This window comes from Gossypium hirsutum, chromosome D05 (genome assembly GCF_007990345.1).
Source record: "Gossypium hirsutum isolate 1008001.06 chromosome D05, Gossypium_hirsutum_v2.1, whole genome shotgun sequence".
Classification (NCBI taxonomy): Eukaryota; Viridiplantae; Streptophyta; class Magnoliopsida; order Malvales; family Malvaceae; genus Gossypium; species Gossypium hirsutum.
The window spans coordinates 21,233,327-21,253,539 of NC_053441.1; the positions used below are offsets into that span (position 1 = coordinate 21,233,327).

General features: G+C 33.1%; 1 protein-coding gene across 1 annotated transcript; it reads left to right on the forward strand.

Annotated features, from left to right (window-relative positions):
- Nucleotides 1-3,419: 3,419 nt before the first annotated feature.
- On the forward strand, nucleotides 3,420-4,665 carry LOC107905047 (FCS-Like Zinc finger 6). The gene is made up of 2 exons (XM_016831609.2): nucleotides 3,420-3,872; nucleotides 4,252-4,665. Exons 1-2 carry the CDS (start codon nucleotides 3,535-3,537, stop codon nucleotides 4,418-4,420), a joined length of 507 nt encoding a protein of 168 aa, XP_016687098.1. The 5' UTR covers nucleotides 3,420-3,534; the 3' UTR covers nucleotides 4,421-4,665.
- Nucleotides 4,666-20,213: the final 15,548 nt, after the last annotated feature.

Here is a 20,213-nt window from a genome sequence, read left to right on the forward strand (position 1 = left end):
TGAACTTAATGAAGACCTTCAAATCAGTAAAGTATTTTGTGACAGTCTGAGTGTCATCTTCCTTACAAAAAAAATCAAATGTTTCATGAGAGAACAAAACACATTGATGTTCTATATCATTTTGTTCATGATATTAATGCTCATGGTGATATTGTTGTGAGCAAAATTAGTACTAATGAAAATCCTGCAAATATGATGACTAAGTCACTTCCTATAACCAAGTTTGAGCATTGCTTAGACTTGGTTGGTGTTCATTGTTGAAGTTAAACCCTTAAGGGGTTTTATGGAAGAGGTGAAAAATTTGTTCGTTGATAATTTGTGTCAATGTGGAGATTGTTAGAGTTGTGTAACCTAAATTCTAAGAGATTACTTGCAAGTCAAGTTAAACAAAATATATCTTCTTTCTAGAAGGTTTAGTATTTATGAGTATAATATATTTAGCATTTATTAGCATAATATATTTGACTTTGATTAGAATTAGGTTTTTTCAACCGATAAATAGATGTAGTCGAAACTCCTATTGTAATAATTCGAATTTGACATAGTAAATTTTCTTCTCCTCTGCTTGTGGTTTTTTTCTCGAAAGACTTTCCACGTAAAAATATGTGTGTTCTTTATTTTTATTTCTCTTTTCTTTGTGATATATTGTCATTACCGGCATTCTACTTTCACATGAACTCTTAGCAACTTAAAATTGTAATCCAATTTAAAATCCATAATCCAAGAGATTGTTTTGAGAAATTTCAACCCAAATCAATTATCAATATTCATACTCCATAGCAGTATGATCTTCCGTAACAAGTTAGATGCTTACCAAGAAATCAACATAGCCCAAATATAATGTTTAATAAATTGTCAACAACTAAATATGAAAATTGTCACCACAAAAATTAGGTGGATAGGGGAGTAGACACTTCCTTCAATACTAAATTATCAATTATATATATTAATAGAAACAATGATAACATACAATATATTTGAACTATATGTAATTTTATTTATACAATTTCTAAATTTTATTAATAAAATTCAATTGTAAGTCATGAAAGCCAACACCAACCATATATTACGGTATAGTTGTGATAAATTTGGCTAAGAAACTATTCTGGGAAGCATATATAATTTAGGGCTATAGTAGCTTTCTAATGCTGAATTATGGGCAGAATAATGAGAAACAGGTTGTCCCATCCAGTGCTAACCGCTTAGAAAGTTAAAATGACAAAAAAAAGGTTGAAATGATGACGGCCCATATGAATTTTTCTTACCCTCAACAATATCTCAACCAATTACGTAAAATCTGAAATAAAAGGAACTTGGAATCATAATTGTTATTTTGGGACCACTAGGCTTCACTTGAAGAGCTTATATAATTAAGGTAAGAAAACTACATACCCAAAATGGGATTTCTCAACCATGCAGCAAAACAATTAATTTTAGCGAAAGGTCATAAATTATCCAAATATACAAGTACTTTAAGAGTTGATGGTAACTGATAAACCATAGCCTTGGATATATGTGCTCCACTGCACTTTTTTTTTTGCCTTTTTAAGTTCAACTTAACTATGAGCTTAGATTTCCCAAGGACATTCGTTTACGAACGAAATAATAAATTATTTAACCACTTGAAGTGGGCATATATACAGGGGCTCAGCCAACCTCCAAAATAATTGATGCTGGATCAATGGAAGAGCAAAGGTCCGGAGACTTGACTCATCAGCTTTGGAGATCCATTCAACACTTGGCTCCATCTAGATTTCTGGTTTTGCTTTATGTATATAGAATCTGTAGCTTTATTTTGTTTTTCTTCGTAAGTTCTCTTGATTTTCTTTTAATTATTCCACCGTCCTCTTCTTCTTCTTCTTCTTCTTCTCCTATATGAATAAAAGAGGAGGCATCTTACTAGCATTCTGTCTGATTTTGTTTTCTCTCCCTCTCATAATGTGTGTAAACACAAAATGCATACTTTTTTTTTCCCATCGAATCGTGCCTCTATTTGCTGCCATTTGTTTTACTTTGTTTGATAATAAGGAGGAGAATAATTTCAATTTTAATCTTATCTTTTTTTATCAAAATTCAAAAGGGAAGAGCAATATAAAATATAAGCGTATAGCTAGTGATACTCTTGTTGTGTATTAAAATCACCCATCAAATTATTAATAAATATCCAATCTGCAGTTATTTTTTAAGGTAAATATTAAATCATGGCAACATGGTCCCGTACGTAAGAGCGGCATGTTTGACCTCATTTAAAGCGGCACCATTGGTATAATAATAATAAACAACCTTCTTGTCTGGGTAATACAAAACGCAAACCAAGCGTAGATAAAAGTGAAAACTCAGTTTACTAAAAACAAAACCAGATTCCATTAAATGTACTTTAATTGTGAAAATAAATATTAGACAGTACTATACAACTACTACACAGATTTCCAGCAGATTGTATACTATTGTGCCACAGCAGCAGCCTCTCTACCATTGGAAGTTGAAGCATATGGCATTTTCTTTTTCCTTTTTTGAATTTAGTATATGTCGTTTTCAAGTTACAACTATATATTCTGTATAAGGTTTATATAATCTTAATTTTTTTTATATAACATTTAGGGTTGTCGATTCAAGTTTAAATTAAATTCAAACTTAATTTCGATGAAAATAATTTAAATTTTATATGTACTTTAATTTTAATAAATTATGTATACCAATTTCATTTAAATAATTTGATTTTGCCGGGAGTTAACTTTTTTTACATTTTGACCTACTCAATATTTAACTAAATTACATAATATTTATTATCAATTATTTATATGTAGCCAAGGACTAACCAGTAATGACAATGAGTAAGTGGATCCCTCCCCAAGTTAGTATAATGGTATTATTGAATATTTTTTTTGACAATTTTTTATAATAATTAATATTATTTTTTAAATTAAATATAAAATTATGTAGTTATGTGATTATATTTTATATTACCAATCATTATATAAAAAAATGTCATATAATTACACTCTGTTAATTAAGTATATTTTTAAAAAACTCCTTATAATTACAAAATAACGAAATTATTATCCTAATAATTATACTTCCATTAATATACAGACACACTCTAATTATTCAAATATGTGATATATAAATACAATTAGGCTTTCTGAAATGGACATATAATGATTGCTTGGGAAGTATTTTTTAATTTTGGGGTCAGAGGTACGTAATTATTTTTCTACCAATTTAATGTGAGATGATGCCCAAAACTCCCTCCGTCCAAATATAAAATCTCCGTTTCTAATTGGCACTTAAAAACTGAAAACAAACTAAAGCCGTCATTGGGGAGTTTTAGAGTATCCTAAGCTTACCGTATCATTTATACACATAATTTAATTTTATTATTAGTATGACGTGGACTTGCCGAAATGAAGGGCTGAGATTCATTCCTGGGTTTCTGGCTCTTCTTTTATCTGCCCCATCTCCACTTCTCCACTTCTTCACCTGTCTGTTTTCCCTTTGGAGACCTTTTTGTCAAGAAAATAACGAAAGAAGAAGATGCAGCTAGGGAAGAGACCGAGGCCGAGGCAACCGATGAAGAGAACGACAAGCTTGATGGAGATCACTTTTGATCTAAACACAAGCAACGTTGCTGAAGCAGCTCCACCGCCTGATCCACTTAACCCTTTTAAAAACCACCCTAAACAGCAAGCTGGCGTTTGGGGTCCACAGATACAGGCTGATGATGGAGGTTTAGATCAGCGGTCCTTGGCGACGGTGTCACCTAGAGTTCATAGGAGACACTTAGCTGATTTTATGGAAACCCCTCATTTCTTAAGGTCTTGCGGTCTTTGCAGACGTCGCCTTGTTCCTGGACGTGATATTTATATGTACAGGTTATTTATTTATTTTTCCCTTCCTCCTCTTTTTCTTTCTTTCTTTCTTTTAAAAAAATGGTATATTTTGATTAAATATATATATGTTTAGTACATTATCTGACAATTTTTTTATAAAGTAAGAACAAAGTTGGAATCTTAAATCTCAACTTCAGAAAAGTAGAAGAATTTCTAGATCATGTCTAGATTATTGATGTCAGAAACTTTCAATTGCCTGGTTTTTTGTTTAATAGATTGAATTTAATATTTATTTTGGGGTAAAACTTAATGATAGACAATTTATTTGGTTGGAAAATTCAAGTTCAATCTTTTTCATGATGAATCATTATCATTACACGATTAACTCATGATGGAACTTTATTTATTTGCTTAATTGCAGGGGTGATAGTGCATTTTGCAGCCTAGAGTGCAGGCAACAACAGATGAACCAAGACGAGAAAAGAGAGAAATGTTCGATAGCATCCAAGAAACAAGCCGCCGCTTCATCTGTTGCCAGATCCGGTGTCTCCGCCAAAGGCGAGACGGTTGCCGCCGTACAGTTATATTAATTAGCGTGGCCAAAAAGGAATTTTACCAAGCCCAATTTCCATGCTACTAGAAGGAATCAATATATATGTATGTATGGGGAGTGCAAGTTTTAGCTTTGTAATGCTAATGGGACAAGTTTTGGACATGTTATTTTCTGTGGATCCAAAAATGATCAAAATCATACCCCCAAAGTCTAAATCCCTACCTTTTCCTATAATATCTTCTTATTTTTGTTAGTACTTAATGCAAGAAAAAATTGCAGCTCTAAGTAGGTTTTGAATATTAGTTCTTCATTCTTTTTTTTTTGGTTGTTTTCTCTACTGGTCTTATTAATTGCTTCAAGGGTTGATGAAGAACCAATGGTGGAGCTATGGGGGCTGACAGATGTTTTGTACCCATTAAAATAGAAAATTTTTCATTCAGGTTTTTTATAATTTATAAAATTTTAAATTAGAAATTATAAAATTACACTTACGCTTTTTCAAAAATGATAAAAATTTAATTTAATTTTTTAAAAATTATAAAAATATAAATTATTAAAATAATAAAATTACATATTTACTATTATAAAAATATACAATTTAATTCTGACCGCACTAATGAAAGAAAAATTGCAATAGAACGAAAAGAAGAATATTTTATGAATAAATACATATTGTAGCAATAATTGTCCTAAGGATGGAAAATTTGTTCCCTTTATTATATTAGATGACTAAGTTTTAATTGCATAATAAATTAATTTTTTAAGAGAAATTAAATCCGAAGCACAAAATCTTTAAAGAAATAAAATTAAAAGAGAAATGATTTACATAAAAGGGAATTTGCTGCTAATATGATACTGACAATTGAGTAGTGGTGTGGCTTAGTCAGCTTTGCATGGAAATTTGCACAAAGTGAATGTAAGAAATAAAATGAGGAACAAAATGAAACACATTATTGTTATCAAAATGGTAGGCAATTGTTTGTTTCATTTCTTATGTTGTTGTTAAATAAGGAGAAGATCCATTGAAGGGCTCAAAAGCCGAAACCCTAATTAAAATCACAATGTGCAAAGTTTATTGTGAATACCAATCCAGCGTGTAGTTGTCTTCTTTAAAATGACCTTTCCCGTTTAAAAGAGTTAAATGCCATCCAATCAATCCACCACTTCACAGCCCATGCTTAAATCAATATTCTAATCATTTCATAAGCATTTAACACCTTTATTACATTAAATACACAACTCTCAACTCACCCTTTACTTCTCCATGCAATAGTCAACAAAACTATATTGGTAGCTTATCTACTTATTAGTAAATTTCTGTTTTAGTTATTAAATTATAAAAATTTATTAAATGATCACTCAATTATTTAATTTTGTCTTTTTCTTTTTTTACCATCGGCTGTTAAATAATTAACGGAAAGAGGATGTGATAGTTTTTAAAATTAGTATAATAATAAGTTTAGCTGTAACGCCCCAAAAATTTGAGTGTTGTTTGCTAAATCTTGTTATAATTAAGTTTTTGTAACTGTGGCTAAGTGCTCTACTTGTATGGTCTAGGGTGGGGGTTCAATTCTTTCTTTTGGGGTTTTGCTATTTATTTTGGTTTAACCCCGATCCTTAACTTCTTGGATTAAGTTTAATTTTGTGTGTTTTTATGTTAAGAATGAGTATGTTGGTTCAATGGTTAAACTTTTGTATACTTGTGGTCTTGAGTTCAATATTGACATAAGTGAAGAGGACTTTTTTTTTACACGGTGTGATAATTAGTTCACTTTTAATTAATTAAATATGTTTAAACAAAAGAAAGTTTTCCCTCTTACGTTCTTCCTTCCATTTTTTGTTTTCATTTTTGTTTTCATTTTATTTATTTTTGTTCTTGCTCGGTATTTTGTGACCTTCTTTTTACTTTGTTGTGGTGTGATTTATTAAATTATGTCATTCTGTGTTCGATTTCATTCGTTAAGGTAAGATTTTACGGGTTAATTCATTGTTTGTGTTGGATTCGTTGTAAATTGGAGTTTTTCCTTCAAATTCCATTGTTGTGTTTTAATTTCTCTTGTCTTGGTTGTTGTTTCAATATGTTAGGGGAAGATCAAAAGACGCCTAATGTTCCTCCTCCTACCTAGGATTTGAGTGTGTGTTGTTGGTTCGCAGGTAAGTATATTTTGTTCGTTTGAGGGTTGTGTGTCGAAGTTTTAGATGAAGGTTGATGGTGGTTTATTTAGCATTTAGTTCGATTGTTTCGTTAAATTGGTTATTTGATGGTCGTTTTTAGGTTCCAATTTCCCCGTATTGCTCTAGCATCGAATCTATACCAGGTGTGTAACGAAAACTCGAAACTTACTAATGAAAGAGGCTGAAAAACATGGTTGTCGACGTCACACGATCGTATATGAGGTCGTGTAACTCACTATTTTGGCTTTAGGGTCACACAGGCTAGGGACACAGGCATGTGTCTAAGCCTTGTAACTTATTGTTTTAGCTTTAGAGTCAAACGGGCTAAGGACACAAGCCTGTGTCTAGGCCATGTAACTCACTATTTTGGCTTTAGAGTCACCCGGGCTAGAGACACGGACGTGTGTCCAAGCTGTGTAACTCATTGTTTTGGAGTTTGAGTCGCACAGGCCAAGGACACGGGCGTATGTCCAGGTCGTATGAGATGTATTTAAGTTCTTGAGTCACACAGACATGTGTGGGGCTGTGTGCCAAACTGTCTAACTCATTGTTTGAGCCACACGATCGTGTGCCAGGCCGTGTAAACCACAAGGGCCAGCCATCCAGGCTGTGTGAATCCACACGAGCGTGTTGGTCAAATTCTAATTTTTTTCCTAAGATCGTAAATGTTGTTCAAATCAAACGTAGGTCTACCATAGGGTCCGTATGGTCTAATTTAGGCAAGAAAATTAGTTATCTGATGATTTGTTACTGAATATTCTGTTGTTTACATACATGTATTGACGTGATACCTGATAAATAAGTGCAACAACATTACATGATTATGGTCTGAATTGGTATTACCAAATACGTATATCTGATATCTGTTAAATCTGTATCTGCATTGGGTTGAGAGTGTATAAAAGAGGAAGTGTGGCAGTTTAATAATCTATAGATTTTAGTGGCTGAGCCACAAGCTTATATATGATTCTGGCAGTTTATCGCGTTTTGATCTGGCAGATAGTTTGTAATCATTTTGAAATGTGTCATATTGACACTCAGTGGTGTGTGAGGCTGGATGAGTATTTGATACCCTAAATGGTGTGCTGGGATGGTCAGAGATAGTGTGTAGTAGATGAGGGTAAGACTCTGCATTTGTATCTGAATCTGAAACTGTATCTAATATGTTCCGTTTTTAAATCTGTAACTGTATATGATATGTTCTGTATCTATTTCTGATTATGATATCCGACTAAATAATATCTGAAAGTGAGATCCGTCTGTACATATTTAGTTCATAAGTTACACACTGAATGTGTAAACTCACTTCGACTGTTGTTTGAATTTCAGGTAATCCTCAGACTTGATCAGGTCAGTGTGTTGAGAGCTCAGCTAGATTGTTTAACTAACTTGTTATGATATTTGGTTTTACGTTGTTACTATCTTTCTGGGTTTGTGGACTTTAAATGTTTGGTTTTACATTCTGATTATAAACTTTTAGATGTCTTGGATTGTCTAAACTATAATTATTAAGGGTTGGATTTTTTTCTATGAAAGAGTTGATGTAGCTCTCCAGACTTGGTCATATTGTCTAGGCTGAATTTGGAGTGTTACATTTAGTGGTATTAGAGTCAGGTTTCAAAAACCGGGCTGTGTTTTCTGGGCTCTCGTTTTTATGAAAAGTATGGTTTTGAATAAAACGTTTATATGATTAACTCTGAAAACTAATTTTATTAAAGACCGAGCCACTGACGTTGAACCTTGTTGGATCGCCAGCACCCCTACGGCGCAGCGGAAAAATTTAATAATCGGCGACCCTAACCACGGATCCATGTGTGAGGAACGAATCAGGGTGAAAAGGGTTACGAAATTACCTAATGCTGTTATGAGTAGACAGCAACTTCTCAACAACGTGTAGTCTGATCTACAGTCGAACTAAGCCGCAATCTATCGAGACTCTGACCTCTACGTGATCCACCCAGTTGACTACGAACGGAAGAAATCCCCAAAACAGTTTTGAGAGTGAATTTTCTTTAACGGCTGCTAGACCAAAACAAAGAAAAACGGGATACTTATATCCTTATTATTTATTTTTAGGGTTTTTATTTATGAATTAAAATAAATATAATAATATTTTAAACCGAAAATTATAATTACATTAATTATAATATAATTTCGGTAAACCATATATTTATTTGAATTCACATGCTAACCTCATTATGTGTACAACAACCTTGTACATAATGTGTTGGAAATCGAATTAAATTAATTCTATAATTAATTTAATTCAAGTGACACCTAAAAACAATACCAACTATGGTTTATTCCGTTCATTTTAACTATAGGGTGTGACCCTGTAGGTTCTTGTAACGTTAACAGAAATACTAGAACGATTCCAATGTTACAAACAATGAGTGGCATCTAGCAATGCATCATTGCTACCTAAGTCACAAGAGATCATGATTCAACATAACCTTTTATGATTAACCTTTTATGCAATAATCCTTAAGTCATTTATCTCTGGATTGGACACAAGTCATGGAATAGTCACACTTGTATAGTCCATTCTATGTTCCTTGATATTTTAAGCAGACTACGATATACAAATAAGTATGACATCTCATATCAACTTATTTGAGCATGGCCATGCATTTCTAGTCTCACTTAATAAGTGGCCTAAGATATTACTCCCATTATGTAGGAGGGACTTATTCTATATCGACCAACCATATCCCTCTACATTGATTGTGGTATATCTAACACCAGCCTTTATAGAACAACCAGTTACGGTGTACGTTTGACTGTATCAAAATATACTACTCACGATGTTGAGATTATGATGATCTCAAGTCTGAGGATCATATACATATTAATCACTATGAGTAATGTCGTGACAATTACATAATAATCCAAGAAACATACTCATAATGGGTCAATCCAATATGTTGTTCTCTAACACACATATTCATGCATCGATTCTGATATTCCATATCAATGATAACTCTTTATCATCAATCAACTACATGTTAGTCTTAATGCATTATTGTTATTGTTGTCCTATCCAACAATAATACTTGACTAAGAATCTTTTAAGAATAATCATATTATTCTTAGGACATTATTAGAAAAGAGTTTATTTATACACACAGAAAAGAAACTGAAATAATAATGGTAATGCCTTATATTAATAAACATGATAAATCAAGTATGTTATTACAACCATCTCATGATTGATCTTTGGGCATACTCTGACAATCTCTCACTAGCACTAAGACCAATCACTTATATATCTAATACCAAGTGACTTAGTGTGACGATCATGCTTCTGCTGTGTCAGAGGCTTGGTCAAGGGATCAACAATGTTATCATCTATAGGTACTCTGCATGTCTCTACATCCCCTCGATCGATAATCTTTCGAATAAGATGATAGCGCCTAAGTATATGTTTGGATCGCTGGTGAGATCTAGGTTCTTTAGCTTATGCAATGGCTCCATTGTTATCATATCGGAGTTCTATAGCATCCGATATGCTAGGCACAACCCCTAGTTCAGTAATAAACTTTTTGATCCAAACTGCTTCTTTTGCTGCCTCACTGGTTGCAATATACTCGGCCTCTGTTGTAGAATCGGCTACTGTACTTTGCTTTGAACTCTTCCAGCTCACAGCACCACCATTAAGGCAAAACACAAAACCTGATTGTGATCGAGAATCGTCCTTATCGGTTTGGAAGCTGGCATCAGTGTAACCTTTTACACTTAACTCTTCCTCACCTCCATATATTAGAAAAGTATCCTTAGTCATTCTCAAGTACTTAAGGATATTCTTGACTGTGGTCCAATGACATTCACCAGGATCTACTTGGTATCTGCTCGTCATACTTAAGGCATATGAGACATCTGGACGGGTACATAACATGACATACATGATAGATCTAATAGCGAAGCCTATGGAATTTTACTCATGCGTTCTCTCTCTTGTGGAGTTGAAGGACACATTTCCTTCGAGAGTGAAATACCATGTCTCATAGGTAGGAATCATTTCTTAGATTCTTCCATACTGAACCTTTTCAGTACTTTATCTATGTATGTACTTTGGCTTAGACCTAATAGTCGTCTTGATCTATCTCTATAGATCTTTACTCCTAAGATGTAAGTGGCTTCACCCAAGTCCTTCATGGAAAAACAACTTCCTAACCAAGTCTTAATAGACTGCAGGGTAGGTATGTCATTTCCTATGATAAGTATGTCATCCACATACAGTACCAAAAATGTAATAGTGCTCCCACTAACTTTCTTATAAACACATGGCTCATCTTCATTTTTGATAAAACCAAACTCTTTGATTGCATCATTAAAACGAAGATTCCAACTTCGAGAAGCTTGCTTTAATCCATAAATGGATCTTTGTAGCTTACATACCTTTCCAACATCCTTTGGATTGTCAAAACCTTCAGGTTATGTCATGTACACATCCTCTTCAAGTTTCCCATTAAGGAAAGCTGTTTTGACATCCATCTGCCAGATTTCATAGTCATGAAATGCAGCTATAGCAAGTAAGATCCTGATGGATTTAAACATAGCTACAGGGAAAAATTTTCATCATAGTCAACACCATGAACTTGGCGAAACCCTTTAGCGACTAATCGCCCCTTGTATGTTTGTACATTACCATCCATGTCTGTTTTCTTTTTGAAAACCCACTTGCACCCTATGGGCTTAACCCCTTCGGGTGGGTCAACCAAAGTCCATACTTGGTTTTCATACATGGAATCCATCTAAGATATCATGGCTTCAAGCCATTTCTTAGAGTCTGGGCTCGTCACCGCTTCTTGATAAGTCCTAGGCTCATCTTGATCTATAAGTAGAACGTTACCATGCGTTGTAATGAGAAATCCATATCTCTCGGGTGCTTGGCGTTCTCTTAAAGATCTACGCGGTGGTTGTGTTTCTACAGCAATTACTTATTCCTCAATCCCTTGTGGAACTTGCTGTTGTTCTATCTCTGGTTCAGTGGTATTTTGCGATTCTTGAACTTCATCAAGTTCAATCTTTTTCCCACTTCCTTTTCTAGAAACAAATTCTCTCTCTAGGAAGACACCAGTCCGAGCAACAAGTATTTTGTTCTCAGTGGGATTAAAGAAATAATATCCTTTGGTTTCTTTTGGATACCCAACAAAAATACATTTTTCAGATTTGGGTTCAAGCTTAGTAGACGTCTGAAGTTTAACATAAGCTTCGCAACCCCAAATTTTTATAAAAAAAATACTGAGACGTTTCCCAGTCCACATCTCATATGGTGTCTTTTGAATCGATTTAGATGGAACACGATTTAGTGTGAAAGCAGCTGTCTCAAGTGCATGTCCCCAAAAGGAAGTCGACAGATCAGCATGACTCATCATGGATCGAACCATGTCTAACAAAGTTCGATTTCTTCTTTCAGAAACTCCATTCCATTGAGGAGTACCAGGAGGAGTAAGTTGTGAGACAATCCCACATTGCTTCAAAAGATCATCAAACTCTAAGCTCATATACTCCCCACCTCGATCAGATCGAAGTGTCTTGATAGTTTTTCCTAGTTGATTTTGTACTTCATTTTTGAATTCCTTAAACTTTTTAAGGGATTCAGACTTATGGCGTATGAGATAGACATACCCATATCTACTGAAATCATCAGTGAAAGTAATGAAGTAGTGAAATCCTCCTCTAGCCTATGTATTTATTGGCCCACATACATCAGAATGTATTAAGCCCAATAAATCACTAGCTCATTCACTTTTACCAGTAAAAGGAGATTTAGTCATTTTTCCCAATAAGCAAGATTCATATACATCAATTTGTTCAAAAACAAATGAATCCAAGAGACCATCTTTATGGAGCTTGGATATGCGTTCCTCACTTATGTGGCCCAAACGACAATGCCATAGATAAGTTTGATTTGAGTAATTTATTTTTGGTCTTTTAGTATTTATGTTGTAGATGGGATTTGTTTGATCTAAAATATAGAGGCCATTAATCAATTGTGCCGAACCATAGTAAACATTATTGAGATAAAAGGAACAACAATTATTCTTAATAATTATCTCAAAACCAATTTTGTCTAAACAAGAAATTGAAATAATGTTTTTAGTCAAACTGGGCACATAATAGCAATCCTCTAAACATAAACCAAGTCCACTAGGCAAAGATAAATTATATGTTCCTACAGCTAATGCAGCAACTTTTGCACCATTTCCAACTCGTAGGTCCACATCTCCTTTAGCCAAATTCTTACTCCTTTGCAGTCCCTGTACAGAAGTACAAATGTGAGAACCACAACCAGTATCTAATACCCATGAAGTAGTAGTTGATAAATTAATATCAATAACATAAATACCTGAAGCAGACGTTCCGCTTATTTTGACCTTCTTGACTTCCTCAAGATAGATAGGGCAGTTCCGCTTCCAATGTCCAATCACACCACAATGAAAACAGTTTCCTTCCTTAGCCACCCCTCCTTTAGGTTTCAATGCAGCCTTAACTTTTCCAGGCTTGGGCCTACCTTTTCCCTTGGGCTTTGTCTGAACTTTGGCCTTTCCCTTGCCCTTATTATTACGGGCCATCAGTATAGGCTTGGGTCTAACCTTTTTCATGTTGCCTTCAGCAGTTCGTAACATACTGAGCAACTGTGGCAGAGTCTTATCAATTTCATTCATATTGAAATTGAGGACAAACTGGCTATAGCTATCCGGCAACGATTGCAGAATAACATCAGTGGCCAACTCTTGGCTCAATGGAAACCCAAGCTTAGACAGGCTTTCAATATAGCCAATCATCTTAAGGACATGAGGTCCTACTGGGCTTCCTTCAGCCAGCTTACATTGGAATAGGGCCTTAGAGATATCGAACCTCTCTTGCCGTGCTTGCCCCTGATAAAATTCTTTCAGGTGCTCAATCATTTCATAAGCAACCATGTCCTCATGTTGCTTCTGAAGCTCAGGATTCATAGTGGCAAGCATAAGACATCCAACGTCTACCATGTCATTGAGATGCTTCCTGTAAGCATCTCTATCAGCCCTCGAGGAATTAGCGGGTGGTTCGTTAGGAACTGGTTGTTCAATGACATATAATTTTCGTTCTTGTTTGAGGACAATCCTCAAGTTACGGAACCAGTCAAGAAAATTTAAACCATTCAACTTGTCCTTCTCAAGGACCGATCGTAATGATAGTGTATTTGTGTTTGCAGCCATAATATATCTACAACAATGAAATTATGCGTGTAAAAATTTATCAAATTTATATCAATCATTAAAAGGACTTAATTAAATGATGTTCCCACTATTTTATTACAAAACTAATACCCTCATAGATTAGTTTCGGAAAGACTTTCTCGAAAAGTATTTCAAGTGGGTTAAGGATCCATATTTCACCTCCTCTTAAGTCAGTTTTGGCTTTACTCTCAAGATTACGGTTATCTAGGTAAGCAACACTTTGCTAATTACATCATATGTAATTCCTAAAATTTGGTAAACAACTCTTGTTCTAATCATCTTATGATTTATCCAAATTACTCGCCTCTAGGTTTCTAATCCTATTAGAATAACCTAGTTAAGTCATTAACCAATTTTAACCAGCAAATATCACTTGTTTATTCTTCGCGTTTAACCAAGATAAATACTAGTACTTCGCTTTAGCAGAACCTACACAGTATTGATCGAGGCCTTAACGAGGGCAAAATTGGAAGGCTATGTTGACTTAATATTTTAATAGAGGGATTTTATTAAGATCATTCCATCTTTCCAATTATGGTTTACTTTAGTCCATTTAGCCATTTAATTGATCTCATCAATTAATATGGTTCAATATTATCAAATTTTAACATGCTTAAAATTTGGCATACTTTTGACATCCATAGCATCTCATACATGAATAAAGACCGAGCCACCGACGCTGAACCTATAAGTACTTCTGTCTTAGCTGTATTATTTAGCTAGAAAATATTGTAGGAACTGAACTTGTGTCTTAGGTTAAAGACTATGGTATGAACTGTGAAATGAGATATCTGATGAGAACTTTGAACTTATCTGTGAACTTTTAGCATTGTAGATAAACTGAAATAATGAATTCGCGCGGTAGTCATGGACGTAGTTCTCATTGGGCACCGCGGGAGTCGAGGGGGATCTCGAGCAAAGTCATCCTCTATGGGTAGTATGCCCGATTTGGAGACCAGCGAAACTGTTGGTACTCTTGCTGTTGAAACTGGGTTTTAGACTCCAATAACTAGGGACAACGCACTATCCCAAGCTATACTGCGTGTTTGAGAGAGGGTCGCTAGGACTTATTCTGGATATAGGAGCCAAGGGTCGGTTACTGAACGACTCTAGTCGAATGGTGCTGAGTTGTTTAGGGGTGTCACTGGATTCACCCCTATAGTGGCCGAGTACTGGTTAGAGTCCACCAAACGTATTATGAATGACATCAACTACACTCCTATACAGAAATTGAGGGGTGTCGTATATCTGCTTCGAGATAAGGCTTACCGGTGGTGGTTGATTGTTGAGCAGGGTTCCCAACCCGAACAGATCACTTGGGATTTCTTCAAGAGCGCCTTCCAAAGTAAGTATGTGGGGGCGAGTTATGTGGAGGCTGATAGACGTGATGAGCTTAGTTTAGAGTGAGAGGTCTGTGATCGGGTATGAGGCTGAGTTTCTAAGATTGAACAGGTATGCACTCGGTTTGGTTCTGAATGTCTATGAGAGGAGTATTCGGTTCGTGAAGAGACTGAGATATGATATGAGAGTTTTGATGGCTCCTCAAAGGGAGTGATTTTTTGCGGCCTTGATTGACAAGGCAAAGATAGCAGAGGAGGTGAAACGCATTGAGCGCGAGAGGAGAGACCGAGAGAGAGGTCACAATATGCTTAAGAGGGATTCAATTTTCTTAAAGTAAGGTTAGAAGTATATTCTAATTGTAACTTATATAAATGGTTTAATATAATAGATTTTGAAGAAAGCTTGAATATAACTCCTTGGATAAATATGTGTCAATGTATTCGAACTTAGATCATCTTGGACTAATAATAATATCGATATAAGTGAAATTAAGACTTAGTCGGCTATTAATCGAATTAGTAATATTGTGTTAATTTGAAATTTTGAATTTGAATTAAATTGTAAAAATAAAATGGTTATATTATAAATAAATTAGTTCACTTTCAATATAATATATTTGAAATATATATATAAAAAAATGAGTTTGTCAAATTCATAAATTTTTTAGGAATCTCAAATTCACTATTAAATGACATCCAAGAAATTTATAGATATGAAAAACAATCATGAATATTATATTTGTATATTTGATATCTCTTAATTTTCACTATTTATAAAATCTAAATTTTTTTTTTTAGTATGAGTTCTCAAACGCTATTTAAAAAAAATATTTGTGCTACAAAAACATGAAAAAAAAAATCAATTTATCAAAAAATTGAGAACATATTAAACAAAGCAAGCATCTATCAACACCATCCTTTCCACCTTACTTTCAATTTTTTTTTCCTAACTCTTATTCAAAATGAAATATAAAATTCATCAAACAGTGATCGAGTATAAATTTAAAATGGCCGAAAACAAAATCTAATTGATTTCACCTTAAATTTGTTTCTCAACCTTTTCCAAGCTAGTAATTAACCTTTGTTAACAAGGATGAGTTTGCATAGTTAAGAGCTTACTCTAATTATTGCTTCCCTTTTTCTTTTTTCTTTTTTTAAAGATTTCAACACTTGATTGGTAGAATTGGAGAAGGGATAACTTGGTGTTTGGATGCTAATAAAAAGTTTAACCACTTCTCTTTTGGCTCTAAATAATGAGTGTGGTGGTGATTTTGATGTACTAAGCAAGAAGGGTAACAATGTAGATGAAGCAAAGTTTGCATAGTTGCCTAGTAGAGGGAGAAAGAATTTGGGTATGTATCATAACAAGGGCCAAGTAGCTAGAGAGCTTAAATTATTATTGGAAATTTTAATGATGATTCCTTATGGACAAAAAAGGTCCCATCCTCAGTAATTGGTTCACAATATATGACCCACAACACATTGATCGTAAGATTACTTTTTCGTTAATAAAAAATGTAATTTGATAAAACAAGAGTTTTTAGCGTGAAGAGAAACAGAATGCAGCTACTCGATCATCTTGGTGGCATAAGTCTTCCAAAGCAAAAACACATCCGGGGACAGAACAGAACCCCGTTTAGGGTGAAGGCTCATGATTTTTGTTTTTTTCTTGATATATAACACTAAAAATTATAATTTTGTAAATTTACATCTACTTTGTCCTCCAAAAATTTAAACATGGATTGCTCCCTCTCTCATTATATTCACCCTATTAGAATACAACTAGCTCCATTAGATTCCAACCTAATTGCTTTCCTTTTTATTTATCTATTAACCCTTTTTTTTCTCCAAAATATTTATATTTATTTATTTTATTCTAAAAACTTCAAACAACTTTTTTCGAGGTTTCACGCTTTAAGGAAAAATAACTCAAACTTTTCCCAACCCACTTTGCAAGTTTTGGTGTTAAAGACAAACAAGGCAACCATAAATCATGATTTTAAATTTTAACAGAGATAAAATAGAGATAGAGCTTTTTAATTTGCAATATAAGATGTAATTTAAGTTTAGTTTATTTTTATACATCAATTTAAGATCATTCTCCCCATTAAAATTTTTTCCTTAAAAATTTAGTTATAAACTGAACACGAAAAATAATTTATTTACAAAGTAAATATTGTACTGAAAATAAACAAAATAAGTGTTCTCATTCTTCTTCAAAAGTGGAAACACAAGTATTTATATAGACACTAATTGTAATATATTTTTTTAAATGAGCAAGTATGATTCAATTGAAGGTTTGAAATTTCACCCAACTAAATTACTTATTAAGAAATAAAATAAGAGAGATATTATTGACTTTTAACTTCTACAATGTTAGAATCTCTTTAAATAAGATCACACTAAGATTTCTAAGAATTTTCATTACCTAATCTAATCTTTTCTCCAATTAAAATCTCGAGATTTGCTGCTCAAAATCCTAACAACAATGTAAGTAAATAATTAAGATATATAGGTCAAAACATGCCAATAAATAAGACAAGTTCCATAATATCTAGTTAAAAAGTGAATTGCAACTTGCTTTTCATATGTGATGTGCAACTAGCATTAACAACCTCCGCCTTTGCATTTGTAACCAAAAACCTTGCACCAAACTTTGTCGAACAAGGGATGTATGAAGCTTAAAATAAATATTTTCTAACTCTTCTTAAATGTCATCTTGTAACACCCTTTACCCAACCCGATCGACAGGCCTAAACCATAAGATGCTACATTTATTGCCGAAGCAACTACAATAAATTTCAATCAAAATAACATGCTTACTTGTATATAACACAATTCAAAATAACGTATAATCATTTTCAAGTCTTATATGAACTTACGAAAACTCATAATAACCCGAGCTAATGAAAAAACAACATCAAGTTTCATTTTCAACCTTGGGTCTAGAGCAATTTCGTGGAGTTGAAAGAAACACGAAGTGGTGGCCTTATCAACCTTTGATGCTGAGTATATTGCATCAACTTCTTCAGCTTGTCAAACAATTTGGCTAAGGAGAGTTCCTGTATATTTCAATTAGAAGCAGATAGGTGACATCTTTTGTGACAATAGTTTGACTAGTTGTATGACAAATAACCCAACTTTTAATGGTAGAACCAAACACTTCAATGTTTGTATCATTTTATTCGGAGTCTTATTTGTATTTTTGTAAAATAAGTGAGCCACTTATAAACATTTTATAAAATCAATTTCACAAGTAAAACACGAATTTTTCAGGCAACAACCTGGAGTTTGCAGCTTTGAGTGAAGAGGGAGTGTTGGATATGGATTCAAAGCTTTGATCGATTGTTGTGGATGTATGTTGGTGGATGCATGACACAGTATTTTGGTCAAAACTTGTTTCTACTAATTAGCTTAGTGGGTTATTTACTTTAAGATAAGGCTTGTTTATTACATGTAAGCTTGTATATAAAGTCACTCTCTATTTGTTTGTTTTTTAATCATTGAGTTTTAGAAGTAATAAAAGCATGAGTAAACTATGATTCACTCAACTACATGCTGGTTTTTTTTTTTGTCATAATTTCTTTTAATTGGTAACTCGAGATGATTGTTATTTTTATCCATTTTCGTTAAGTATTTGACGAGAGGGTGATGTGATAATGAAAAAATGGCATAATAATAAATTTAGTCTTTAATTTTTGCATATTATATCGATTTACTTATAATTTTTTTAAAAAATAACTCAAAATTTACAAATAGTCTCAATTTCATCCTAATTCTAAAATATTCAAAGAAATATATAAAAAAACATATAATAAATTTTAAAAATATATAGAAATAAATAATATTGTTAAAATTATAATAATGTTAATATTAATATATACATAAATATTTTTAAATTATAATAATGTAAATATTAATATATTCTCATTTAGACCTGATCATGGGTCAGGCCAGGTTCGGGCCAAGGGGATGCAAAATTTTAGGCCTGCTTTCTAAGCTCGGGCCCAATCCGATTCGAAAAATAGGCCTAAAATTTTTCTCAAGCATGACCCAGATAAAAATGCTAAACTTGAGCCCGACCCACCCGTATTAAAATTTTTATATTAATTTTTATATAAAAAATTTAAAAAATATATAATACATCAAATACACTAAAAACATTAAAATAAATGTTTCCTAACAAATTGAAAGTACATTAAAAAAAAGTCTTTATATTAAATAACACTAAGATAGTTGCAACTTAACAAGCAAATACCTCTAAAATAGTAGCAACTATCTTAGTGCTATTTAAGTATAATAACAAAATAGTTGTCATTTTGTATACTGAAATAGTAGCAACTAAACAAGAGTTATACAATATCCAAACAATAACAACAAAATAGTAGCAATATAATAATAAAATAACAATAAATTTAGGCAGATTCGGGCATGGCTTGAGCCAAAAAAAGTTTACCGAAGCTCTGTCCATTTGGAAAATGTGTCTTATTTTTTGTCCAAGTCCATTTTTTGAACCTATATTTTTCTCAAACCCTCTAACTTTTCGGGCAAGCCTTTAGGCTTGAGCGAATAGTCCGGCTCATGATCAGGTCTATTCTCACTCATGTAACTGAAGCACATTTCATGACTAGTTATTTACTTCTTTGAAGAATACTTACGGCTAGAGGATTAATCACTACTACTGATAATAGATATTTTAATTATAACAAAAAAAGAAATGAACGATTTTTTTTACAATGGGTTACAATATCATTTAAAAAGAAAACAAAAATTCGAGCAAATCGAATGTGAATTTTAATTATCATGCAAGTAAGCATTCAAACTAATCCTTTAAACTCATTTTACAATGAAATAATTTCTTTTAAATTTGTTTCTCCATTAAAATAATCAACGTGGGATGCATGTGTTGGACTCTGCTCCTAGGGAGATGAAAACACTTGATTTACAAGGGGTCATTGGCAATAGTTTTTAGGCTTACTCACTTATTTCAACCAAAAAAAATATATTTTTTTCAATTTGTTGTTTATCAAATCATAAAAAAAAATGTAAAAATTAACTATTATTATTTTTGTTGATTTGGTATTTATGT